The sequence below is a fragment of the Pleurodeles waltl genome, chromosome 7, assembly GCF_031143425.1.
Source record: "Pleurodeles waltl isolate 20211129_DDA chromosome 7, aPleWal1.hap1.20221129, whole genome shotgun sequence".
In the NCBI taxonomy this organism is placed as follows: domain Eukaryota; kingdom Metazoa; phylum Chordata; class Amphibia; order Caudata; family Salamandridae; genus Pleurodeles; species Pleurodeles waltl.
The window spans coordinates 7,758,456-7,784,866 of NC_090446.1; the positions used below are offsets into that span (position 1 = coordinate 7,758,456).

Here is a 26,411-nt window from a genome sequence, read left to right on the forward strand (position 1 = left end):
ATATGGCTGAGTAAAGGTACGGGCAGCGAGAGCTCAGTGAAGGATATGGCTGAGTACAGGTATGGGCAGCGAGCGCTCAGTGCAGGATATGGCTGAGTACAGGTACGGGCAGCGAGAGCTCAGTGAAGGATATGGCTGAGTACAGGTATGGGCAGCGAGCGCTCAGCGCAGGATATGGCTGAGTACAGGTACGGGCAGCGAGAGCTCAGCGCAGGATATGGCTGAGTACAGGTACGGGCAGCGAGAGCACAGTGCAGGATATGGCTGAGTACAGGTACGGGCAGCGAGCGCTCAGTGCAGGATTTGGTTGAGTACAGGTACGGTTCAGCTATGGCCACTTTGGGACACGCCGCACGAAGATTTATAGGGAGCACATAGGGATCTAAGTGTAGAGTAATTACTTAGAATACACAACCCAATTGGTCATCAGGTCAGGTCTTAAGACAATCCAGAAACTCCATGAACCCTTTGGCGTGGGTCGTCCAAGAGAAGGGATGGGTGGAAAAAACTGCTAAAATTCAATACTAGGGAAATGCACCCCTTCTCTGTCCACCATGCAGAACAGACTTTCTGCTCCCTGAGTTAACTAAAGAAAAGGTATAATTCTGTGCCATACACAGAAAACAGTCAGTAGTCAAGAAATTATCATGGTACGAGCACTACACCTGGGCCCCGTTTGTAGATTACAAGAAGATAAGGAATGGAACAAAATGCAACTACCTTCACCCCTTGGGTTACTTTGTCTTGATCACTATTAAAAAGCTGAGATAAGTTCAAGATAAGGACTGCTTCTATGTCACTACACGTTCAGCATTTGTTATGGTGCAATGTATTTGTCCCGTACCTGTAGCTGTGCATTCAGTCCTTTCTCCTTCCTTGGTCTCTTGGGGATTCCTGGGAAATTGTTCTTCATCGCCTTCAACTGCTACCCATTTCTTTAATATCTGACTTTCATGGTCAGGTATCTTTTGTTCTTCAAAGTTCTCCTTGCTCCAAGAGCCTGGGCAAATTTTTGAACATGACTCTTCCACTGCTTCTACTTTTATGTGGTTAATGAAGTTCTGGGAACCCTGGGAAAATGGCTCATCCCCTACTTCAATCTTTACCAAAGTAATGGAGCCTGGAGAATGCTTAGAAGGTGGTTTCGCTCTTTCATGCTCCACCCAGTCCATGGACATCCAGCGATTCACAAAAGAAGGTTCCTCCCCATCTTCAACTTTCACCAGAACAACTGAGTTGTGGTGATCACTAGTGGGTGGTCCGTCTCCTCCTCCACTCTCCACCCAATCCACTGAGTGCTGATGAACGCCGATACAAGGCTCCTCCGCTTCCTCAACCTTTATTTGGCACGCAGAAGCCTGACGATCCCTGGAGAGGGCACTTTCTTCTTTGTCAAACTTCATACAGTGGAAAGAGTTCCCACAATCTCTGGTGGAAGGTTTCTCCCCTTTGTCACTCTTCACCTGCTCCATGGAGTTAAGGCAATCTCTCGCCGGTGGGAAACGTTTCCTTTAGTCTTCAGCTGGCAAATGAAGACTTAAAAGACCCATCTAATTCTTTCAGATGATCTTGCTGTTTGCAGTCTGGTGAAGCATATCGTTAATTTCCAATGGTACGAATTCTGGTCAAAAAGAGAGAAATAAATATGATGTTTTAGGACAGAAGCCCATGTATCTTATCCTCACAGTATGTTATTGAATGTTTATGCTATGGCATGTCATTTGGGTAAATATTACAACTGTAAATTTAGCCAAAATGAAGTCCACATAAGGAAACAATGTGAATTGTGCATTAGTGACTTTCCTTCTATAGCAGCATTTGCAACATTACACACATACACTTTCAACTAACTCTCAGGAGATGCAGAGAGTCTTGAAACCAGAACTGAGGTTTAAAGTGATTTCCAGACGGCTGCTGCGTGTTTGCTTTCCTTGTGGGCACATTTATTGGGCTTGGCAGATAGAAGGCACACAAGGGTAACAATATCTGTGCCTGTCAACTTTCTGACATCTACCTCTTGTTTTCATCAAAATTCCCCTTGCGTGTTCTGCTGCTTTAATAACTCGTACAATACAACACCACAACAGCTACAATGTCACTTCTAATAGGATTTAACAAATGACAAAACCTGGATTTCATAGAGTATTCCATATTTTGACAACTTGCTTGGCGCTAAAGCGACTCAGGTTTGAAGTATCGCAAAGGAAAACACCATCAGAACTCATCACAGCCCTCATCCAAGAGGATAACATTCTCAGGAACATTTTTAACACATATCTGTCACCTATGAAAGCTGCGTCTGTCACAAATAAAGGTGATTCTCAGGGACAAATAATCTGAACCAAGTTAAACATTATGGGAACTGATATATATATATATAAATCCCCAATCTCACGAACGGCTATGAATCTCAACAGTCCATATATGTCAAGGGAAAGAGGGTCCATCACACCACATCCCAAGTAACTTATGTAAACAAAAGTGTGACATTCTGTGGAGTTTTCATGTGAAAGGTTAAAGATAACCCACTATCTGTATAGACCTTGTTAGGCCCTGTGAGAAATCGTTTTGAGGATCCACATGCCCTCGCCCAACCAGATGGCACGCTTCATCGTCGGGGGATGCTCCACATTGGGGGTCTTCTTTTAAGCTGGGACCCAACTGTACTCTGAAAGGGACCCATAGAGTGCACAGACCAGGTGCACCCCTACCAATAATTCACGCTTCCCACTTCATCGGGGCGCTGTGACTTGATTGTGTTACTTTAGCCTTTTACTAGGTGACAAACTATCAATCATATTTAATGTACCCTTGAATACGAGCATTTTTCTTATAAGGTGGAAAAACCCTACTGCAAAGCCCTTTATGAAGGAATTTATCCTGTACCCTTGAGTTAAAGAATTTCAGGCCAATATCCCTATTTCTCTATTGAGCTTCATAATTTATTGCGCATAATGATTTTAAAAGCCTTTCAGGCTGGTTTCAGTGCAGGCAGAAGTACAGAATTGGTGGTGCTCGCCCATTGTGATGATTTATGCAGGCATGTGGATAAGGGTGAAGACACGGGTTTGGTACTTTTGAAACTTCCAGCTGCAGTTGATTCCATTGACTACTGCATTTTGATCTAAAGGCTGAGTGCAACTGGTATTTCATACACTGTCCTGAACTGCCTAACTGTGGCCCTTCCCTCATATATAAGCCTAAAACTCTCTACTGTGGTGTTCCCCTAGGTTTGATCCTATCTCTCCAGTTGTTTGACATCTACATGAGTACCCTAAGGCAGCTTCTAACTCCAGCCAAGGCTAAATTTGACATGTATGTGGATTATACCGAGTTGATCGTTGGGCTCACAAGAGATTCAGCCATTACCGTATCCTTAACACTTTACATCTGGCATGCTGGTAGATGTCTCAGAACTTCCTGCAGTGGAATTCATCGAGGATTTAGGAACAATCTACTGATAATGCAAGCTGGTTCTGCAACTCCTGATTCACTGTTTTGGCCACCTGTTGTGGGCCTTGTTGAACACTTTCTAGGCCTGGGCGTGATTGATCTATCTCTCTGCCTTTCTATCATTTGGCCCTCACATAACACATATTTTGAACAATTGCTTATAGCTGCAAACAATTCTGAACATTCTTGCATTCCCTGATGGTAGCCACCACCTTTTGGCTATCAATACTCTTATTTAATCCCACCTTCATTATGGGAATTCTATACACCTACTGTCTCCTCTCAAATTGTGAACCAGTTTCAACTGATTAAAAATGAGCCTGCTCACCTGGTATGCAGAAGACCTAATATCAACACATTTCCCCTTTCCCTAAGCAATGACACCAGCTCCCAGTGCACCAAGGCACTGTTTCTGAGGCAATAGCTAGTGTTCACAGGGCTGTGTCAATTTCCTGCTTTAAATGCCAGACAGCTCTAAGGCCTCTGGCAGCCTGAGGCCTAACAATATTTTCACTTTAGGGTCTCAGGGACAGCACTTCCACATCTGGTGGCCATGCGTTCTCCAAGGGGGTGTCCTACACAAGTTACAGAGGTGTGGTCAGTTGTAAAAGTGTCCTACACAAGTTACAAAAGGTGCGGTCAGTTGTAAAAGTGTTCTATACACGTTACAGAGGTGTTGTGAGTTGGAAGAGTGTCCGGCGCAGGTTACAGAGGTGCGGTCAGTAGTAAGAGTGTCCGGCGCAGGTTACAGAGGTGCGGTCAGTGGTAAGAGTGTCCTGCGCAGGTTACAGAGGTGCGGTCAGTGGTAAGAGTGTCCGGCGCAGGTTACAGAGGTGCGGTCAGCAGTAAGAGTGTCCGGCGCAGGTTACAGAGGTGCGGTCAGCGGTAAGAGTGTCCTGCGCAGGTTACAGAGGTGCGGTCAGTGGTAAGAGTGTCCTGCGCAGGTTACAGAGGTGCGGTCAGTGGTAAGAGTGTCCGGCGCAGGTTACAGAGGTGCGGTCAGCGGTAAGAGTGTCCTGCGCAGGTTACAGAGGTGCGGTCAGTGGTAAGAGTGTCCTGCGCAGGTTACAGAGGTGCGGTCAGTGGTAAGAGTGTCCGGTGCAGGTTACAGAGGTGCGGTCAGTAGTGAGAATGTCCGGCGCAGGTAACAGAGGTGCGGTCAGTGGTAAGAGTGTCCTGCGCAGGTTACAGAGGTGCGGTCGGTGGTAAGAGTGTCCGGCGCAGGTTACAGAGGTGCGGTCGGTAGTACGAGTGTCCGGCGCAGGTTACAGAGGTGCGGTCAGTGGTAAGAGTGTCCTGCGCGGGTTACAGACGTGCGGTCAGTGGTAAGAGTGTCCGGCGCAGGTTACAGAGGTGCGGTAAGTAGTGAAAGTGTCCGGCGCAGGTAACAGAGGTGCGATCAGTGGTAAGAGTGTCCTGCGCAGGTTACAGAGGTGTGGTCAGCAGTAAGAGTGTCCTGCGCAGGTTACAGAGGTGCGGTCAGTGGTAAGAGTGTCCTGCGCAGGTTACAGAGGTGCGGTCAGCAGTAAGAGTGTCCGGCGCAGGTTACAGAGGTGCGGTCAGTGGTAAGAGTGTCCTGCGCAGGTTACAGAGGTGCGGTCAGTGGTAAGAGTGTCCGGCGCAGGTCACAGAGGTGCGGTCAGTAGTGAGAGTGTCCGGCGCAGGAAACAGAGGTGCGGTCAGTGGTAAGAGTGTCCTGCGCAGGTTACAGAGGTGCGGTCAGCAGTAAGAGTGTCCTGCGCAGGTTACAGAGGTGCGGTCAGTGGTAAGAGTGTCTTGCGCAGGTTACAGAGGTGCGGTCAGCAGTAAGAGTCTCCTGCGCAGGTTACAGAGGTGCGGTCAGCAGTAAGAGTGTCCTGCGCAGGTTTCAGAGGTGCGGTCAGTGGTAAGAGTGTCCGGCGCAGGTTACAGAGGTGCGGTCAGTAGTGAGAGTGTCCGGCGCAGGTAACAGAGGTGCGGTCAGTGGTAAGAGTGTCCTGCGCAGGTTACAGAGGTGCGGTCAGCAGTAAGAGTGTACTGCGCAGATTACAGAGGTGCGGTCAGTGGTAAGAGTGTCCGGGGCAGGCTACAGAGGTGCGGTCAGTGGTAAGAGTGTCCGGCGCAGGTTACAGAGGTGCGGTCAGTAGTGAGAGTGTCCGGCGCAGGTAACAGAGGTGCAGTCAGTGGTAAGAGTGTCCGGCGCAGGTTACAGAGGTGCGGTCGGTAGTACGAGTGTCCGGCGCAGTTTACAGAGGTGCGGTCAGTGGTAAGAGTGTCCTGCGCAGGTTACAGAGGTGCGGTCAGTGGTAAGAGTGTCCTGCGCAGGTTACAGAGGTGCGGTCAGCAGTAAGAGTGTCCTGCGCAGGTTACAGAGGTGCGGTCAGCAGTAAGAGTGTCCTGCGCAGGTTACAGAGGTGCGGTCAGTGGTAAGAGTGTCCTGCGCAGGTTACAGAGGTGCGGTCAGCAGTAAGAGTGTCAGGCGCAGGTTACAGAGGTGCGGTCAGTGGTAAGAGTGTCCTGCGCAGGTTACAGAGGTGCGGTCAGTGGTAAGAGTGTCCGGCGCAGGTTACAGAGGTGCGGTCAGTAGTGAGAGTGTCCGGCGCAGGTAACAGACGTGCGGTCAGTGGTAAGAGTGTCCTGCGCAGGTTACAGAGGTGCGGTCAGCAGTAAGAGTGTCCTGCGCAGGTTACAGAGGTGCGGTCAGTGGTAAGAGTGTCCTGCGCAGGTTACAGAGGTGCGGTCAGCAGTAAGAGTGTCCGGCGCAGGTTACAGAGGTGCGGTCAGTGGTAAGAGTGTCCTGCGCAGGTTACAGAGGTGCGGTCAGCAGTAAGAGTGTCCGGCGCAAGTTACAGAGGTGCGGTCAGTAGTGAGAGTGTCCGGCGCAGGTAACAGAGGTGCGGTCAGTGGTAAGAGTGTCCTGCGCAGGTTACAGAGGTGCGGTCAGCAGTAAGAGTGTCCTGCGCAGGTTTCAGAGGTGCGGTCACTGGTAAGAGTGTCCGGCGCAGGTTACAGAGGTGCGGTCAGTAGTAAGAGTGTCCTGCGCAGGTTACAGAGGTGCGGTCAGTGGTAAGAGTGTCCGGCGCAGGTTACAGAGGTGCGGTCAGTAGTGAGAGTGTCCTGCGCAGGTAACAGAGGTGCGGTCAGTGGTAAGAGTGTCCGGGGCAGGCTACAGGGGTGCGGTCAGTGGTAAGAGTGTCCGGCGCAGGTTACAGAGGTGCGGTCAGCGGTAAGAGTGTCCTGCGCAGGTTACAGAGGTGCGGTCAGTGGTAAGAGTGTCCTGCACAGGTTACAGAGGTGCGGTCAGTGGTAAGAGTGTCCGGCGCAGGTTACAGAGGTGCGGTCAGTAGTGAGAGTGTCCGGCGCAGGTAACAGAGGTGCGGTCAGTGGTAAGAGTGTCCTGCGCAGGTTACAGAGGTGCGGTCGGTGGTAAGAGTGTCCGGCGCAGGTTACAGAGGTGCGGTCGGTAGTACGAGTGTCCGGCGCAGGTTACAGAGGTGCGGTCAGTGGTAAGAGTGTCCTGCGCAGGTTACAGAGGTGCGGTCAGTGGTAAGAGTGTCCGGCGCAGGTTACAGAGGTGCGGTCAGTGGTAAGAGTGTCCTGCGCAGGTTACAGAGGTGCGGTCAGTGGTAAGAGTGTCCTGCGCAGGTTACAGAGGTGCGGTCAGCAGTAAGAGTGTCCGGCGCAGGTTACAGAGGTGCGGTCAGTGGTAAGAGTGTCCTGCGCAGGTTACAGAGGTGCGGTCAGTGGTAAGAGTGTCCTGCGCAGGTTACAGAGGTGCGGTCAGCAGTAAGAGTGTCCGGCGCAGGTTACAGAGGTGCGGTCAGTGGTAAGAGTGTCCTGCGCAGGTTACAGAGGTGCGGTCAGCAGTAAGAGTGTCCTGCGCAGGTTACAGAGGTGCGGTCAGTGGTAAGAGTGTCCTGCGCAGGTTACAGAGGTGCAGTCAGCAGTAAGAGTGTCCGGCGCAGGTTACAGAGGTGCGGTCAGTGGTAAGAGTGTCCTGCGCAGGTTACAGAGGTGCGGTCAGCAGTAAGAGTGTCCGGCGCAGGTTACAGAGGTGCGGTCAGTAGTGAGAGTGTCCGGCGCAGGTAACAGAGGTGCGGTCAGTGGTAAGAGTGTCCTGCGCAGGTTACAGAGGTGCGGTCAGCAGTAAGAGTGTCCTGCGCAGGTTTCAGAGGTGCGGTCACTGGTAAGAGTGTCCGGCGCAGGTTACAGAGGTGCGGTCAGTAGTGAGAGTGTCCGGCGCAGGTAACAGAGGTGCGGTCAGTGGTAAGAGTGTCCGGGGCAGGCTACAGGGGTGCGGTCAGTGGTAAGAGTGTCCTGCGCAGGTTACAGAGGTGCGGTCAGTGGTAAGAGTGTCCGGCGCAGGTTACAGAGGTGCGGTCAGTAGTGAGAGTGTCCGGCGCAGGTAACAGAGGTGCGGTCAGTGGTAAGAGTGTCCGGGGCAGGCTACAGGGGTGCGGTCAGTGGTAAGAGTGTCCGGCGCAGGTTACAGAGGTGCGGTCAGCGGTAAGAGTGTCCGGCGCAGGTTACAGAGGTGCAGTCAGCAGTAAGAGTGTCCGGCGCAGGTTACAGAGGTGCGGTCAGTGGTAAGAGTGTCCTGCGCAGGTTACAGAGGTGCGGTCAGCAGTAAGAGTGTCCTGCGCAGGTTTCAGAGGTGCGGTAAGTGGTAAGAGTGTCCGCCGCAGGTTACAGAGGTGCGGTCAGTAGTGAGAGTGTCCGGCGCAGGTAACAGAGGTGCGGTCAGTAGTAAGAGTGTCCTGCGCAGGTTACAGAGCTGCGGTCAGCAGTAAGAGCGTCCGGCGCAGGTTACAGAGGTGCGGTCAGTGGTAAGAGTGTCCGGCGCAGGTTACAGAGGTGCGGTTAGTGGTAAGAGTGTCCTGCGCAGGTTACAGAGGTGCGGTCAGCAGTAAGAGTGTCCGGCGCAGGTTACAGAGGTGCGGTCAGTGGTAAGAGTGTCCTGCGCAGGTTACAGAGGTGCGGTCAGCAGTAAGAGTGTCCGGCGCAGGTTACAGAGGTGCGGTCAGTAGTGAGAGTGTCCGGCGCAGGTAACAGAGGTGTGGTCAGTGGTAAGAGTGTCCTGCACAGGTTACAGAGGTGCGGTCAGCAGTAAGAGTGTCCTGCGCAGGTTTCAGAGGTGCGGTCAGTGGTAAGAGTGTTCGGCGCAGGTTACAGAGGTGCGGTCAGTAGTGAGAGTGTCCGGTGCAGGTAACAGAGGTGCGGTCAGTAGTAAGAGTGTCCTGCGCAGGTTACAGAGGTGCGGTCAGCAGTAAGAGCGTCCGGCGCAGGTTACAGAGGTGCGGTCAGTGGTAAGAGTGTCCGGCGCAGGTTACAGAGGTGCGGTTAGTGGTAAGAGTGTCCTGCGCAGGTTACAGAGGTGCGGTCAGCAGTAAGAGTGTCCTGCGCAGGTTACAGAGGTGCGGTCAGCAGTAAGAGTGTCCGGCGCAGGTTACAGAGGTGCGGTCAGTGGTAAGAGTGTCCTGCGCAGGTTACAGAGGTGCGGTCAGTGGTAAGAGTGTCCGGCGCAGGTTACAGAGGTGCGGTCAGTAGTGAGAGTGTCCGGCGCAGGTAACAGAGGTGCGGTTAGCGGTAAGAGTGTCCTGCGCAGGTTACAGAGGTGCGGTCAGCAGTAAGAGTGTCATGCGCAGGTTACAGAGGTGCGGTCAGTGGTAAAAGTGTCCTGCGCAGGTTACAGAGGTGCGGTCAGCAGTAAGAGTGTCCGGCGCAGGTTACAGAGGTGCGGTCAGTGGTAAGAGTGTCCGGCGCAGGTTACAGGGGTGCGGTCAGCAGTAAGAGTGTCCAGCGCAGGTTACAGAGGTGCGGTCAGTAGTGAGAGTGTCCGGCGCAGGTAACAGAGGTGCGGTCAGTGGTAAGAGTGTCCTGCGCAGGTTACAGAGGTGCGTTCAGCAGTAAGAGTGTCCTGCGCAGGTTTCAGAGGTGAGATCAGTGGTAAGAGTGTCCGGCGCAGGTTACAGAGGTGCGGTCAGTAGTAAGAGTGTCCTGCGCAGGTTACAGAGGTGCGGTCAGTGGTAAGAGTGTCCGGCGCAGGTTACAGAGGTGCGGTCAGTAGTAAGAGTGTCCTGCGCAGGTTACAGAGGTGCGGTCAGTGGTAAGAGTGTCCGGTGCAAGTTACAGAGGTGCGGTCAGTGGTAAGAGTGTCCGGCGCAGGTAACAGAGGTGCGGTCAGTGGTAAGAGTGTCCGGCGCAGGTTACAGAGGTGCGGTCGGTGGTAAGAGTGTCCGGCGCAGGTTACAGAGGTGCGGTCAGTAGTAAGAGTGTCCGGCGCAGGTTACAGAGGTGCGGTCAGTGGTAAGAGTGTCCTGCGCAGGTTACAGAGGTGCGGTCAGCAGTAAGAGTGTCCGGCGCAGGTTACAGAGGTGCGGTCAGTAGTAAGAGTGTCCCGCGCAGGTTACAGGGGTGCGGTCAGCAGTAAGAGTGTCCGGCGCAGGTTACAGAGGTGCGGTCAGTGGTAAGAGTGTCCGGCGCAGGTTACAGGGGTGCGGTCAGCGGTAAGAGTGTCCGGCGCAGGTTACAGAGGTGCGGTCAGTAATAAGAGTGTCCGGCGCAGGTTACAGAGGTGCGGTCAGTGGTAAGAGTGTCCGGCGCAGTTTACAGAGGTGCGGTCAGTGGTAAGAGTGTCCGGTGCAGGTTACAGAGGTGCGGTCAGTGGTAAGAGTGTCCGGCGCAGGTTACAGAGGTGCGGTCAGTGGTAAGAGTGTCCGGGGCAGGCTACAGAGGTGCGGTCAGTGGTAAGAGTGTCCTGCGCAGGTTTCAGAGGTGCGGTCAGTAGTAAGAGTGTCCGGCGCAGGTTACAGAGGTGCGGTCAGTAGTAAGAGTGTCCGGCGCAGGTTACAGAGGTGCGGTCAGTGGTAAGACTGTCCGGCGCAGGTTACAGAGGTGCGGTCAGTAGTAAGAGTGTCCGGCGCAGGTTACAGAGGTGCGGTCAGTGGTAAGAGTGTCCTGCGCAGGTTACAGGGGTGCGGTCAGTGGTAAGAGTGTCCGGCGCAGGTTACAGGGGTGCGGTCAGCAGTAAGAGTGTCCGGCGCAGGTTACAGGGGTGCGGTCAGCAGTAAGAGTGTCCGGCGCAGGTTACAGAGGTGCGGTCAGTGGTAAGAGTGTCCTGCGCAGGTTACAGAGGTGCGGACAGCGGTAAGAGTGTCCGGCGCAGGTTACAGAGGTGCGGTCAGTGGTAAGAGTGTCCTGCGCAGGTTACAGAGGTGCGGTCAGCAGTAAGAGTGTCCTGCGCAGGTTACAGAAGGCGGGCAGTGGTAAGAGTGTCCGGCGCAGGCTACAGAGGTGCGGTCAGTGGTAAGAGTGTCTGGCGCAGGTTACAGAGGTGCGGTCAGTGGTAAGAGTGTCCTGCGCAGGTTACAGAGGTGCGGACAGCGTTAAGAGTGTCTGGCGCAGGTTACAGAGGTGCGGTCAGTGGTAAGAGTGTCCTGCGCAGGTTACAGAGGTGCGGTCAGCAGTAAGAGTGTCCTGCGCAGGTTACAGAAGGCGGGCAGTGGTAAGAGTGTCCGGGGCAGGCTACAGAGGTGCGGTCAGTGGTAAGAGTGTCCGGCGCAGGTTACAGAGGTGCGGTCAGTGGTAAGAGTGTCCGGCGCAGGTTACAGAGGTGCGGTCGGTAGTACGAGTGTCCGGCGCAGGTTACAGAGGTGCGGTCAGTGGTAAGAGTGTCCTGCGCAGGTTACAGGGGTGCGGTCAGTGGTAAGAGTGTCCGGCGCAGGTTACAGGGGTGCGGTCAGCAGTAAGAGTGTCCGGCGCAGGTTACAGGCGTGCGGTCAGCAGTAAGAGTGTCCGGCGCAGGCTACAGAGGTGCGGTCAGTGGTAAGAGTGTCCGGCGCAGGTTACAGAGGTGCGGTCAGTGGTAAGAGTGTCCTGCGCAGGTTACAGGGGTGCGGTCAGTAGTAAGAGTGTCCGGCGCAGGTTACAGAGGTGCGGTCAGTGGTAAGAGTGTCCGGCGCAGGTTACAGAGGTGCGGTCAGCAGTAAGAGTGTCCGGCGCAGGTTACAGAGGTGCGGTCAGTGGTAAGAGTGTCCTGCGCAGGTTACAGAGGTGCGGTCAGCAGTAAGAGTGTCCTGCGCAGGTTTCAGAGGTGCGGTCAGTGGTAAGAGTGTCCGGCGCAGGTTACAGAGGTGCGGTCAGTAGTGAGAGTGTCCGGCGCAGGTAACAGAGGTGCGGTCAGTAGTAAGAGTGTCCTGCGCAGGTTACAGAGGTGCGGTCAGCAGTAAGAGTGTCCGGCGCAGGTTACAGAGGTGCGGTCAGTGGTAAGAGTGTCTGGGGCAGGCTACAGAGGTGCGGTCAGCAGTAACAGTGTCCGGCGCAGGTTACAGGGGTGCAGTCAGCAGTAAGAGTGTCCGGCGCAGGTTACAGAGGTACGGTCAGTAGTAAGAGTGTACGGCGCAGGTTACAGAGGTGCGGTCAGTGGTAAGAGTGTCCTGCGCAGGTTACAGGGGTGCGGTCAGTGGTAAGAGTGTCCGGCGCAGGTTACAGGGGTGCGGTCAGCGGTAAGAGTGTCCGGCGCAGGTTACAGAGGTGCGGTCAGTGGTAAGAGTGTCCTGCGCAGGTTACAGGGGTGCGGTCAGTGGTAAGAGTGTCCGGCGCAGGTTACAGGGGTGCGGTCAGCAGTAACAGTGTCCTGCGCAGGTTACAGGGGAGCGGTCAGCAGTAAGAGTGTCTGGCGCAGGTTACAGAGGTGCGGTCAGTAGTAAGAGTGTCCCGCGCAGGTTACAGGGGTGCGGTCAGCAGTAAGAGTGTCCGGCGCAGGTTACAGAGGTGCGGTCAGTGGTAAGAGTGTCCGGCGCAGGTTACAGGGGTGCGGTCAGCGGTAAGAGTGTCCGGCGCAGGTTACAGAGGTGCGGTCAGTGGTAAGAGTGTCCGGCGCAGGTTACAGAGGTGCGGTCAGTGGTAAGAGTGTCCGGCGCAGGTTACAGAGGTGCGGTCAGTGGTAAGAGTGTCCGGCGCAGGTTACAGAGGTGCGGTCAGTGGTAAGAGTGTCCGGGGCAGGCTACAGAGGTGCGGTCAGTGGTAAGAGTGTCCTGCGCAGGTTTCAGAGGTGCGGTCAGTAGTAAGAGTGTCCTGCGCAGGTTACAGAGGTGCGGTCAGCAGTAAGAGTGTCCTGCGCAGGTTACAGAGGTGCGGTCAGCGGTAAGAGTGTCCGGCGCAGGTTACAGAGGTGCGGTCAGTGGTAAGAGTGTCCAGGGCAGGCTACAGAGGTGCGGTCAGCAGTAAGAGTGTCCCGCGCAGGTTACAGGGGTGCGGTCAGCAGTAAGAGTGTCCGGCGCAGGTTACAGAGGTGCGGTCAGTAGTAAGAGTGTCCGGCGCATGTTACAGGGGTGCGGTCAGCAGTAAGAGTGTCCGGCGCAGGTTACAAAGGTGCGGTCAGTGGTAAGAGTGTCCGGCGCATGTTACAGGGGTGCAGTCAGCAGTAAGAGTGTCCGGCGCAGGTTACAGAGGTGCGGTCAGTAGTAAGAGTGTCCGCCGCAGGTCACAGAGGTGCGGTCAGTGGTAAGAGTGTCCGGCGCAGGTTACAGAGGTGCGGTCAGTAGTAAGAGTGTCCGGCGCAGGTTACAGAGGTGCGGTCAGTGGTAAGAGTGTCCGGCGCAGGTTACAGAGGTGCGGTCAGCAGTAAGAGTGTCCCGCGCAGGTTACAGGGGTGCGGTCAGCAGTAAGAGTGTCCGGCGCAGGTTACAGAGGTGCGGTCAGTAGTAAGAGTGTCCCGCGCAGGTTACAGGGGTGCGGTCAGCAGTAAGAGTGTCCGGCGCAGGTTACAAAGGTGCGGTCAGTGGTAAGAGTGTCCGGCGCAGGTTACAGGGGTGCAGTCAGCAGTAAGAGTGTCCGGCGCAGGTTACAGAGGTGCGGTCAGTAGTAAGAGTGTCCGGCGCAGGTTACAGAGGTGCGGTCAGTGGTAAGAGTGTCCGGCGCAGGTTACAGAGGTGCGGTCAGTAGTAAGAGTGTCCGGCGCAGGTTACAGAGGTGCGGTCAGTGGTAAGAGTGTCCTGCGCAGGTTACAGGGGTGCGGTCAGTGGTAAGAGTGTCCGGCGCAGGTTACAGGGGTGCGGTCAGCAGTAAGAGTGTCCGGCGCAGGTTACAGGGGTGCGGTCAGCAGTAAGAGTGTCCGGCGCAGGTTACAGAGGTGCGGTCAGTGGTAAGAGTGTCCTGCGCAGGTTACAGAGGTGCGGACAGCGGTAAGAGTGTCCGGCGCAGGTTACAGAGGTGCGGTCAGTGGTAAGAGTGTCCTGCGCAGGTTACAGAGGTGCGGTCAGCAGTAAGAGTGTCCTGCGCAGGTTACAGAAGGCGGGCAGTGGTAAGAGTGTCCGGCGCAGGCTACAGAGGTGCGGTCAGTGGTAAGAGTGTCTGGCGCAGGTTACCGAGGTGCGGTCAGTGGTAAGAGTGTCCTGCGCAGGTTACAGAGGTGCGGACAGCGTTAAGAGTGTCTGGCGCAGGTTACAGAGGTGCGGTCAGTGGTAAGAGTGTCCTGCGCAGGTTACAGAGGTGCGGTCAGCAGTAAGAGTGTCCTGCGCAGGTTACAGAAGGCGGGCAGTGGTAAGAGTGTCCGGGGCAGGCTACAGAGGTGCGGTCAGTGGTAAGAGTGTCCGGCGCAGGTTACAGAGGTGCGGTCAGTGGTAAGAGTGTCCGGCGCAGGTTACAGAGGTGCGGTCGGTAGTACGAGTGTCCGGCGCAGGTTACAGAGGTGCGGTCAGTGGTAAGAGTGTCCTGCGCAGGTTACAGGGGTGCGGTCAGTGGTAAGAGTGTCCGGCGCAGGTTACAGGGGTGCGGTCAGCAGTAAGAGTGTCCGGCGCAGGTTACAGGCGTGCGGTCAGCAGTAAGAGTGTCCGGCGCAGGCTACAGAGGTGCGGTCAGTGGTAAGAGTGTCCGGCGCAGGTTACAGAGGTGCGGTCAGTGGTAAGAGTGTCCTGCGCAGGTTACAGGGGTGCGGTCAGTAGTAAGAGTGTCCGGCGCAGGTTACAGAGGTGCGGTCAGTGGTAAGAGTGTCCGGCGCAGGTTACAGAGGTGCGGTCAGCAGTAAGAGTGTCCGGCGCAGGTTACAGAGGTGCGGTCAGTGGTAAGAGTGTCCTGCGCAGGTTACAGAGGTGCGGTCAGCAGTAAGAGTGTCCTGCGCAGGTTTCAGAGGTGCGGTCAGTGGTAAGAGTGTCCGGCGCAGGTTACAGAGGTGCGGTCAGTAGTGAGAGTGTCTGGGGCAGGCTACAGAGGTGCGGTCAGCAGTAACAGTGTCCGGCGCAGGTTACAGGGGTGCAGTCAGCAGTAAGAGTGTCCGGCGCAGGTTACAGAGGTACGGTCAGTAGTAAGAGTGTCCGGCGCAGGTTACAGAGGTGCGGTCAGTGGTAAGAGTGTCCTGCGCAGGTTACAGGGGTGCGGTCAGTGGTAAGAGTGTCCGGCGCAGGTTACAGGGGTGCGGTCAGCGGTAAGAGTGTCCGGCGCAGGTTACAGAGGTGCGGTCAGTGGTAAGAGTGTCCTGCGCAGGTTACAGGGGTGCGGTCAGTGGTAAGAGTGTCCGGCGCAGGTTACAGGGGTGCGGTCAGCAGTAAGAGTGTCCGCGCAGGTTACAGGGGTGCGGTCAGCAGTAAGAGTGTCCGGCGCAGGCTACTGAGGTGCGGTCAGTGGTAAGAGTGTCCGGCGCAGGTTACAGAGGTGCGGTCAGTGGTAAGAGTGTCCGGGGCAGGCTACAGAGGTGCGGTCAGCAGTAACAGTGTCCTGCGCAGGTTACAGGGGAGCGGTCAGCAGTAAGAGTGTCCGGCGCAGGTTACAGAGGTGCGGTCAGTAGTAAGAGTGTCCCGCGCAGGTTACAGGGGTGCGGTCAGCAGTAAGAGTGTCCGGCGCAGGTTACAGAGGTGCGGTCAGTGGTAAGAGTGTCCGGCGCAGGTTACAGGGGTGCGGTCAGCGGTAAGAGTGTCCGGCGCAGGTTACAGAGGTGCGGTCAGTGGTAAGAGTGTCCGGCGCAGGTTACAGAGGTGCGGTCAGTGGTAAGAGTGTCCGGCGCAGGTTACAGAGGTGCGGTCAGTGGTAAGAGTGTCCGGCGCAGGTTACAGAGGTGCGGTCAGTGGTAAGAGTGTCCGGGGCAGGCTACAGAGGTGCGGTCAGTGGTAAGAGTGTCCTGCGCAGGTTTCAGAGGTGCGGTCAGTAGTAAGAGTGTCCTGCGCAGGTTACAGAGGTGCGGTCAGCAGTAAGAGTGTCCTGCGCAGGTTACAGAGGTGCGGTCAGCGGTAAGAGTGTCCGGCGCAGGTTACAGAGGTGCGGTCAGTGGTAAGAGTGTCCAGGGCAGGCTACAGAGGTGCGGTCAGCAGTAAGAGTGTCCCGCGCATGTTACAGGGGTGCAGTCAGCAGTAAGAGTGTCCGGCGCAGGTTACAGAGGTGCGGTCAGTAGTAAGAGTGTCCGGCGCAGGTCACAGAGGTGCGGTCAGTGGTAAGAGTGTCCGGCGCAGGTTACAGAGGTGCGGTCAGTAGTAAGAGTGTCCGGCGCAGGTTACAGGGGTGCGGTCAGCAGTAAGAGTGTCCGCGCAGGTTACAGGGGTGCGGTCAGCAGTAAGAGTGTCCGGCGCAGGCTACTGAGGTGCGGTCAGTGGTAAGAGTGTCCGGCGCAGGTTACAGAGGTGCGGTCAGTGGTAAGAGTGTCCGGGGCAGGCTACAGAGGTGCGGTCAGCAGTAACAGTGTCCTGCGCAGGTTACAGGGGAGCGGTCAGCAGTAAGAGTGTCCGGCGCAGGTTACAGAGGTGCGGTCAGTAGTAAGAGTGTCCCGCGCAGGTTACAGGGGTGCGGTCAGCAGTAAGAGTGTCCGGCGCAGGTTACAGAGGTGCGGTCAGTGGTAAGAGTGTCCGGCGCAGGTTACAGGGGTGCGGTCAGCGGTAAGAGTGTCCGGCGCAGGTTACAGAGGTGCGGTCAGTGGTAAGAGTGTCCGGCGCAGGTTACAGAGGTGCGGTCAGTGGTAAGAGTGTCCGGCGCAGGTTACAGAGGTGCGGTCAGTGGTAAGAGTGTCCGGCGCAGGTTACAGAGGTGCGGTCAGTGGTAAGAGTGTCCGGGGCAGGCTACAGAGGTGCGGTCAGTGGTAAGAGTGTCCTGCGCAGGTTTCAGAGGTGCGGTCAGTAGTAAGAGTGTCCTGCGCAGGTTACAGAGGTGCGGTCAGCAGTAAGAGTGTCCTGCGCAGGTTACAGAGGTGCGGTCAGCGGTAAGAGTGTCCGGCGCAGGTTACAGAGGTGCGGTCAGTGGTAAGAGTGTCCAGGGCAGGCTACAGAGGTGCGGTCAGCAGTAAGAGTGTCCCGCGCAGGTTACAGGGGTGCGGTCAGCAGTAAGAGTGTCCGGCGCAGGTTACAGAGGTGCGGTCAGTAGTAAGAGTGTCCGGCGCATGTTACAGGGGTGCGGTCAGCAGTAAGAGTGTCCGGCGCAGGTTACAAAGGTGCGGTCAGTGGTAAGAGTGTCCGGCGCATGTTACAGGGGTGCAGTCAGCAGTAAGAGTGTCCGGCGCAGGTTACAGAGGTGCGGTCAGTAGTAAGAGTGTCCGGCGCAGGTCACAGAGGTGCGGTCAGTGGTAAGAGTGTCCGGCGCAGGTTACAGAGGTGCGGTCAGTAGTAAGAGTGTCCGGCGCAGGTTACAGAGGTGCGGTCAGTGGTAAGAGTGTCCTGCGCAGGTTACAGGGGTGCGGTCAGTGGTAAGAGTGTCCGGCGCAGGTTACAGGGGTGCGGTCAGCAGTAAGAGTGTCCGGCGCAGGTTACAGGGGTGCGGTCAGCAGTAAGAGTGTCCGGCACAGGCTACAGAGGTGCGGTCAGTGGTAAGAGTGTCCGGCGCAGGTTACAGAGGTGCGGTCAGTAGTAAGAGTGTCCCGCGCAGGTTACAGGGGTGCGGTCAGCAGTAAGAGTGTCCGGCGCAGGTTACAGAGGTGCGGTCAGTGGTAAGAGTGTCCTGCGCAGGTTACAGAGGTGCGGTCAGCAGTAAGAGTGTCCTGCGCAGGTTTCAGAGCTGCGGTCAGTGGTAAGAGTGTCCGGCGCAGGTTACAGAGGTGCGGTCAGTAGTGAGAGTGTCCGGCGCAGGTAACAGAGGTGCGGTCAGTAGTAAGAGTGTCCTGCGCAGGTTACAGAGGTGCGGTCAGCAGTAAGAGTGTCCGGCGCAGGTTACAGAGGTGCGGTCAGTAGTAAGAGTGTCCGGCGCAGGTTACAGAGGTGCGGTCAGTGGTAAGAGTGTCCGGCGCAGGTTACAGAGGTGCGGTCAGTAGTAAGAGTGTCCGGCGCAGGTTACAGAGGTGCGGTCAGTGGTAAGAGTGTCCTGCGCAGGTTACAGGGGTGCGGTCAGTGGTAAGAGTGTCCGGCGCAGGTTACAGGGGTGCGGTCAGCAGTAAGAGTGTCCGGCGCAGGTTACAGGGGTGCGGTCAGCAGTAAGAGTGTCCGGCGCAGGTTACAGAGGTGCGGTCAGTGGTAAGAGTGTCCTGCGCAGGTTACAGAGGTGCGGACAGCGGTAAGAGTGTCCGGCGCAGGTTACAGAGGTGCGGTCAGTGGTAAGAGTGTCCTGCGCAGGTTACAGAGGTGCGGTCAGCAGTAAGAGTGTCCTGCGCAGGTTACAGAAGGCGGGCAGTGGTAAGAGTGTCCGGCGCAGGCTACAGAGGTGCGGTCAGTGGTAAGAGTGTCTGGCGCAGGTTACAGAGGTGCGGTCAGTGGTAAGAGTGTCCTGCGCAGGTTACAGAGGTGCGGACAGCGTTAAGAGTGTCTGGCGCAGGTTACAGAGGTGCGGTCAGTGGTAAGAGTGTCCTGCGCAGGTTACAGAGGTGCGGTCAGCAGTAAGAGTGTCCTGCGCAGGTTACAGAAGGCGGGCAGTGGTAAGAGTGTCCGGGGCAGGCTACAGAGGTGCGGTCAGTGGTAAGAGTGTCCGGCGCAGGTTACAGAGGTGCGGTCAGTGGTAAGAGTGTCCGGCGCAGGTTACAGAGGTGCGGTCGGTAGTACGAGTGTCCGGCGCAGGTTACAGAGGTGCGGTCAGTGGTAAGAGTGTCCTGCGCAGGTTACAGGGGTGCGGTCAGTGGTAAGAGTGTCCGGCGCAGGTTACAGGGGTGCGGTCAGCAGTAAGAGTGTCCGGCGCAGGTTACAGGCGTGCGGTCAGCAGTAAGAGTGTCCGGCGCAGGCTACAGAGGTGCGGTCAGGGGTAAGAGTGTCCGGCGCAGGTTACAGAGGTGCGGTCAGTGGTAAGAGTGTCCTGCGCAGGTTACAGGGGTGCGGTCAGTAGTAAGAGTGTCCGGCGCAGGTTACAGAGGTGCGGTCAGTGGTAAGAGTGTCCGGCGCAGGTTACAGAGGTGCGGTCAGCAGTAAGAGTGTCCGGCGCAGGTTACAGAGGTGCGGTCAGTGGTAAGAGTGTCCTGCGCAGGTTACAGAGGTGCGGTCAGCAGTAAGAGTGTCCTGCGCAGGTTTCAGAGGTGCGGTCAGTGGTAAGAGTGTCCGGCGCAGGTTACAGAGGTGCGGTCAGTAGTGAGAGTGTCCGGCGCAGGTAACAGAGGTGCGGTCAGTAGTAAGAGTGTCCTGCGCAGGTTACAGAGGTGCGGTCAGCAGTAAGAGTGTCCGGCGCAGGTTACAGAGGTGCGGTCAGTGGTAAGAGTGTCTGGGGCAGGCTACAGAGGTGCGGTCAGCAGTAACAGTGTCCGGCGCAGGTTACAGGGGTGCAGTCAGCAGTAAGAGTGTCCGGCGCAGGTTACAGAGGTACGGTCAGTAGTAAGAGTGTCCGGCGCAGGTTACAGAGGTGCGGTCAGTGGTAAGAGTGTCCTGCGCAGGTTACAGGGGTGCGGTCAGTGGTAAGAGTGTCCGGCGCAGGTTACAGGGGTGCGGTCAGCGGTAAGAGTGTCCGGCGCAGGTTACAGAGGTGCGGTCAGTGGTAAGAGTGTCCTGCGCAGGTTACAGGGGTGCGGTCAGTGGTAAGAGTGTCCGGCGCAGGTTACAGGGGTGCGGTCAGCAGTAAGAGTGTCCGCGCAGGTTACAGGGGTGCGGTCAGCAGTAAGAGTGTCCGGCGCAGGCTACTGAGGTGCGGTCAGTGGTAAGAGTGTCCGGCGCAGGTTACAGAGGTGCGGTCAGTGGTAAGAGTGTCCGGGGCAGGCTACAGAGGTGCGGTCAGCAGTAACAGTGTCCTGCGCAGGTTACAGGGGAGCGGTCAGCAGTAAGAGTGTCCGGCGCAGGTTACAGAGGTGCGGTCAGTAGTAAGAGTGTCCCGCGCAGGTTACAGGGGTGCGGTCAGCAGTAAGAGTGTCCGGCGCAGGTTACAGAGGTGCGGTCAGTGGTAAGAGTGTCCGGCGCAGGTTACAGGGGTGCGGTCAGCGGTAAGAGTGTCCGGCGCAGGTTACAGAGGTGCGGTCAGTGGTAAGAGTGTCCGGCGCAGGTTACAGAGGTGCGGTCAGTGGTAAGAGTGTCCGGCGCAGGTTACAGAGGTGCGGTCAGTGGTAAGAGTGTCCGGCGCAGGTTACAGAGGTGCGGTCAGTGGTAAGAGTGTCCGGGGCAGGCTACAGAGGTGCGGTCAGTGGTAAGAGTGTCCTGCGCAGGTTTCAGAGGTGCGGTCAGTAGTAAGAGTGTCCTGCGCAGGTTACAGAGGTGCGGTCAGCAGTAAGAGTGTCCTGCGCAGGTTACAGAGGTGCGGTCAGCGGTAAGAGTGTCCGGCGCAGGTTACAGAGGTGCGGTCAGTGGTAAGAGTGTCCAGGGCAGGCTACAGAGGTGCGGTCAGCAGTAAGAGTGTCCCGCGCAGGTTACAGGGGTGCGGTCAGCAGTAAGAGTGTCCGGCGCAGGTTACAGAGGTGCGGTCAGTAGTAAGAGTGTCCGGCGCATGTTACAGGGGTGCGGTCAGCAGTAAGAGTGTCCGGCGCAGGTTACAAAGGTGCGGTCAGTGGTAAGAGTGTCCGGCGCATATTACAGTGGTGCAGTCAGCAGTAAGAGTGTCCGGCGCAGGTTACAGAGGTGCGGTCAGTAGTAAGAGTGTCCGGCGCAGGTCACAGAGGTGCGGTCAGTGGTAAGAGTGTCCGGCGCAGGTTACAGAGGTGCGGTCAGTAGTAAGAGTGTCCGGCGCAGGTTACAGAGGTGCGGTCAGTGGTAAGAGTGTCCGGCGCAGGTTACAGAGGTGCGGTCAGCAGTAAGAGTGTCCCGCGCAGGTTACAGGGGTGCGGTCAGCAGTAAGAGTGTCCGGCGCAGGTTACAGAGGTGCGGTCAGTAGTAAGAGTGTCCCGCGCAGGTTACAGGGGTGCGGTCAGCAGTAAGAGTGTCCGGCGCAAGTTACAAAGGTGCGGTCAGTGGTAAGAGTGTCCGGCGCAGGTTACAGGGGTGCAGTCAGCAGTAAGAGTGTCCGGCGCAGGTTACAGAGGTGCGGTCAGTAGTAAGAGTGTCCGGCGCAGGTTACAGAGGTGCGGTCAGTGGTAAGAGTGTCCGGCGCAGGTTACAGAGGTGCGGTCAGTAGTAAGAGTGTCCGGCGCAGGTTACAGAGGTGCGGTCAGTGGTAAGAGTGTCCTGCGCAGGTTACAGGGGTGCGGTCAGTGGTAAGAGTGTCCGGCGCAGGTTACAGGGGTGCGGTCAGCAGTAAGAGTGTCCGGCGCAGGTTACAGGGGTGCGGTCAGCAGTAAGAGTGTCCGGCGCAGGTTACAGAGGTGCGGTCAGTGGTAAGAGTGTCCTGCGCAGGTTACAGAGGTGCGGACAGCGGTAAGAGTGTCCGGCGCAGGTTACAGAGGTGCGGTCAGTGGTAAGAGTGTCCTGCGCAGGTTACAGAGGTGCAGTCAGCAGTAAGAGTGTCCTGCGCAGGTTACAGAAGGCGGGCAGTGGTAAGAGTGTCCGGCGCAGGCTACAGAGGTGCAGTCAGTGGTAAGAGTGTCTGGCGCAGGTTACAGAGGTGCGGTCAGTGGTAAGAGTGTCCTGCGCAGGTTACAGAGGTGCGGACAGCGTTAAGAGTGTCTGGCGCAGGTTACAGAGGTGCGGTCAGTGGTAAGAGTGTCCTGCGCAGGTTACAGAGGTGCGGTCAGCAGTAAGAGTGTCCTGCGCAGGTTACAGAAGGCGGGCAGTGGTAAGAGTGTCCGGGGCAGGCTACAGAGGTGCGGTCAGTGGTAAGAGTGTCCGGCGCAGGTTACAGAGGTGCGGTCGGTAGTACGAGTGTCCGGCGCAGGTTACAGAGGTGCGGTCAGTGGTAAGAGTGTCCTGCGCAGGTTACAGGGGTGCGGTCAGTGGTAAGAGTGTCCGGCGCAGGTTACAGGGGTGCGGTCAGCAGTAAGAGTGTCCGGCGCAGGTTACAGGCGTGCGGTCAGCAGTAAGAGTGTCCGGCGCAGGCTACAGAGGTGCGGTCAGTGGTAAGAGTGTCCGGCGCAGGTTACAGAGGTGCGGTCAGTGGTAAGAGTGTCCTGCGCAGGTTACAGGGGTGCGGTCAGTAGTAAGAGTGTCCGGCGCAGGTTACAGAGGTGCGGTCAGTGGTAAGAGTGTCCGGCGCAGGTTACAGAGGTGCGGTCAGCAGTAAGAGTGTCCGGCGCAGGTTACAGAGGTGCGGTCAGTGGTAAGAGTGTCCTGCGCAGGTTACAGAGGTGCGGTCAGCAGTAAGAGTGTCCTGCGCAGGTTTCAGAGGTGCGGTCAGTGGTAAGAGTGTCCGGCGCAGGTTACAGAGGTGCGGTCAGTAGTGAGAGTGTCCGGCGCAGGTAACAGAGGTGCGGTCAGTAGTAAGAGTGTCCTGCGCAGGTTACAGAGGTGCATCAGCAGTAAGAGTGTCCGGCGCAGGTTACAGAGGTGCGGTCAGTGGTAAGAGTGTCTGGGGCAGGCTACAGAGGTGCGGTCAGCAGTAACAGTGTCCGGCGCAGGTTACAGGGGTGCAGTCAGCAGTAAGAGTGTCCGGCGCAGGTTACAGAGGTACGGTCAGTAGTAAGAGTGTCCGGCGCAGGTTACAGAGGTGTGGTCAGTGGTAAGAGTGTCCTGCGCAGGTTACAGGGGTGCGGTCAGTGGTAAGAGTGTCCGGCGCAGGTTACAGGGGTGCGGTCAGCGGTAAGAGTGTCCGGCGCAGGTTACAGAGGTGCGGTCAGTGGTAAGAGTGTCCTGCGCAGGTTACAGGGGTGCGGTCAGTGGTAAGAGTGTCCGGCGCAGGTTACAGGGGTGCGGTCAGCAGTAAGAGTGTCCGCGCAGGTTACAGGGGTGCGGTCAGCAGTAAGAGTGTCCGGCGCAGGCTACTGAGGTGCGGTCAGTGGTAAGAGTGTCCGGCGCAGGTTACAGAGGTGCGGTCAGTGGTAAGAGTGTCCGGGGCAGGCTACAGAGGTGCGGTCAGCAGTAACAGTGTCCTGCGCAGGTTACAGGGGAGCGGTCAGCAGTAAGAGTGTCCGGCGCAGGTTACAGAGGTGCGGTCAGTAGTAAGAGTGTCCCGCGCAGGTTACAGGGGTGCGGTCAGCAGTAAGAGTGTCCGGCGCAGGTTACAGAGGTGCGGTCAGTGGTAAGAGTGTCCGGCGCAGGTTACAGGGGTGCGGTCAGCGGTAAGAGTGTCCGGCGCAGGTTACAGAGGTGCGGTCAGTGGTAAGAGTGTCCGGCGCAGGTTACAGAGGTGCGGTCAGTGGTAAGAGTGTCCGGCGCAGGTTACAGAGGTGCGGTCAGTGGTAAGAGTGTCCGGCGCAGGTTACAGAGGTGCGGTCAGTGGTAAGAGTGTCCGGGGCAGGCTACAGAGGTGCGGTCAGTGGTAAGAGTGTCCTGCGCAGGTTTCAGAGGTGCGGTCAGTAGTAAGAGTGTCCTGCGCAGGTTACAGAGGTGCGGTCAGCAGTAAGAGTGTCCTGCGCAGGTTACAGAGGTGCGGTCAGCGGTAAGAGTGTCCGGCGCAGGTTACAGAGGTGCGGTCAGTGGTAAGAGTGTCCAGGGCAGGCTACAGAGGTGCGGTCAGCAGTAAGAGTGTCCCGCGCAGGTTACAGGGGTGCGGTCAGCAGTAAGAGTGTCCGGCGCAGGTTACAGAGGTGCGGTCAGTAGTAAGAGTGTCCGGCGCATGTTACAGGGGTGCGGTCAGCAGTAAGAGTGTCCGGCGCAGGTTACAAAGGTGCGGTCAGTGGTAAGAGTGTCCGGCGCATGTTACAGGGGTGCAGTCAGCAGTAAGAGTGTCCGGCGCAGGTTACAGAGGTGCGGTCAGTAGTAAGAGTGTCCGGCGCAGGTCACAGAGGTGCGGTCAGTGGTAAGAGTGTCCGGCGCAGGTTACAGAGGTGCGGTCAGTAGTAAGAGTGTCCGGCGCAGGTTACAGGGGTGCGGTCAGCAGTAAGAGTGTCCGCGCAGGTTACAGGGGTGCGGTCAGCAGTAAGAGTGTCCGGCGCAGGCTACTGAGGTGCGGTCAGTGGTAAGAGTGTCCGGCGCAGGTTACAGAGGTGCGGTCAGTGGTAAGAGTGTCCGGGGCAGGCTACAGAGGTGCGGTCAGCAGTAACAGTGTCCTGCGCAGGTTACAGGGGAGCGGTCAGCAGTAAGAGTGTCCGGCGCAGGTTACAGAGGTGCGGTCAGTAGTAAGAGTGTCCCGCGCAGGTTACAGGGGTGCGGTCAGCAGTAAGAGTGTCCGGCGCAGGTTACAGAGGTGCGGTCAGTGGTAAGAGTGTCCGGCGCAGGTTACAGGGGTGCGGTCAGCGGTAAGAGTGTCCGGCGCAGGTTACAGAGGTGCGGTCAGTGGTAAGAGTGTCCGGCGCAGGTTACAGAGGTGCGGTCAGTGGTAAGAGTGTCCGGCGCAGGTTACAGAGGTGCGGTCAGTGGTAAGAGTGTCCGGCGCAGGTTACAGAGGTGCGGTCAGTGGTAAGAGTGTCCGGGGCAGGCTACAGAGGTGCGGTCAGTGGTAAGAGTGTCCTGCGCAGGTTTCAGAGGTGCGGTCAGTAGTAAGAGTGTCCTGCGCAGGTTACAGAGGTGCGGTCAGCAGTAAGAGTGTCCTGCGCAGGTTACAGAGGTGCGGTCAGCGGTAAGAGTGTCCGGCGCAGGTTACAGAGGTGCGGTCAGTGGTAAGAGTGTCCAGGGCAGGCTACAGAGGTGCGGTCAGCAGTAAGAGTGTCCCGCGCAGGTTACAGGGGTGCGGTCAGCAGTAAGAGTGTCCGGCGCAGGTTACAGAGGTGCGGTCAGTAGTAAGAGTGTCCGGCGCATGTTACAGGGGTGCGGTCAGCAGTAAGAGTGTCCGGCGCAGGTTACAAAGGTGCGGTCAGTGGTAAGAGTGTCCGGCGCAGGTTACAGAGGTGCGGTCAGTAGTGAGAGTGTCCGGCGCAGGTAACAGAGGTGCGGTCAGTAGTAAGAGTGTCCTGCGCAGGTTAAAGAGGTGCGGTCAGCAGTAAGAGTGTCCGGCGCAGGTTACAGAGGTGCGGTCAGTGGTAAGAGTGTCTGGGGCAGGCTACAGAGGTGCGGTCAGCAGTAACAGTGTCCGGCGCAGGTTACAGGGGTGCAGTCAGCAGTAAGAGTGTCCGGCGCAGGTTACAGAGGTACGGTCAGTAGTAAGAGTGTCCGGCGCAGGTTACAGAGGTGCGGTCAGTGGTAAGAGTGTCCGGCGCAGGTTACAGAGGTGCGGTCAGTAGTAAGAGTGTCCGGCGCAGGTTACAGGGGTGCGGTCAGCGGTAAGAGTGTCCGGCGCAGGTTACAGAGGTGCGGTCAGTGGTAAGAGTGTCCTGCGCAGGTTACAGGGGTGCGGTCAGTGGTAAGAGTGTCCGGCGCAGGTTACAGGGGTGCGGTCAGCAGTAAGAGTGTCCGCGCAGGTTACAGGGGTGCGGTCAGCAGTAAGAGTGTCCGGCGCAGGCTACTGAGGTGCGGTCAGTGGTAAGAGTGTCCGGCGCAGGTTACAGAGGTGCGGTCAGTGGTAAGAGTGTCCGGGGCAGGCTACAGAGGTGCGGTCAGCAGTAACAGTGTCCTGCGCAGGTTACAGGGGAGCGGTCAGCAGTAAGAGTGTCCGGCGCAGGTTACAGAGGTGCGGTCAGTAGTAAGAGTGTCCCGCGCAGGTTACAGGGGTGCGGTCAGCAGTAAGAGTGTCCGGCGCAGGTTACAGAGGTGCGGTCAGTGGTAAGAGTGTCCGGCGCAGGTTACAGGGGTGCGGTCAGCGGTAAGAGTGTCCGGCGCAGGTTACAGAGGTGCGGTCAGTGGTAAGAGTGTCCGGCGCAGGTTACAGAGGTGCGGTCAGTGGTAAGAGTGTCCGGCGCAGGTTACAGAGGTGCGGTCAGTGGTAAGAGTGTCCGGCGCAGGTTACAGAGGTGCGGTCAGTGGTAAGAGTGTCCGGGGCAGGCTACAGAGGTGCGGTCAGTGGTAAGAGTGTCCTGCGCAGGTTTCAGAGGTGCGGTCAGTAGTAAGAGTGTCCTGCGCAGGTTACAGAGGTGCGGTCAGCAGTAAGAGTGTCCTGCGCAGGTTACAGAGGTGCGGTCAGCGGTAAGAGTGTCCGGCGCAGGTTACAGAGGTGCGGTCAGTGGTAAGAGTGTCCAGGGCAGGCTACAGAGGTGCGGTCAGCAGTAAGAGTGTCCCGCGCAGGTTACAGGGGTGCGGTCAGCAGTAAGAGTGTCCGGCGCAGGTTACAGAGGTGCGGTCAGTAGTAAGAGTGTCCGGCGCATGTTACAGGGGTGCGGTCAGCAGTAAGAGTGTCCGGCGCAGGTTACAAAGGTGCGGTCAGTGGTAAGAGTGTCCGGCGCATGTTACAGGGGTGCAGTCAGCAGTAAGAGTGTCCGGCGCAGGTTACAGAGGTGCGGTCAGTAGTAAGAGTGTCCGGCGCAGGTCACAGAGGTGCGGTCAGTGGTAAGAGTGTCCGGCGCAGGTTACAGAGGTGCGGTCAGTAGTAAGAGTGTCCGGCGCAGGTTACAGAGGTGCGGTCAGTGGTAAGAGTGTCCGGCGCAGGTTACAGAGGTGCGGTCAGCAGTAAGAGTGTCCCGCGCAGGTTACAGGGGTGCGGTCAGCAGTAAGAGTGTCCGGCGCAGGTTACAGAGGTGCGGTCAGTAGTAAGAGTGTCCCGCGCAGGTTACAGGGGTGCGGTCAGCAGTAAGAGTGTCCCGCGCAGGTTACAGGGGTGCGGTCAGCAGTAAGAGT

General features: G+C 57.1%; 1 protein-coding gene across 1 annotated transcript in view; it reads right to left on the reverse strand.

Moving 5' to 3' along the window:
- Nucleotides 1-26,411, reverse strand: part of LOC138303510 (zinc finger protein 271-like) — a 159,848-nt gene that overhangs the window by 13,467 nt on the left and 119,970 nt on the right. The window contains exon 2 of the mRNA XM_069242692.1: nt 845-1,621. Coding sequence (XP_069098793.1) covers nt 845-1,472 — 628 coding nt within the window. The 5' untranslated portion in view covers nt 1,473-1,621. The remainder of the gene's footprint in view (nt 1-844; nt 1,622-26,411) is intronic.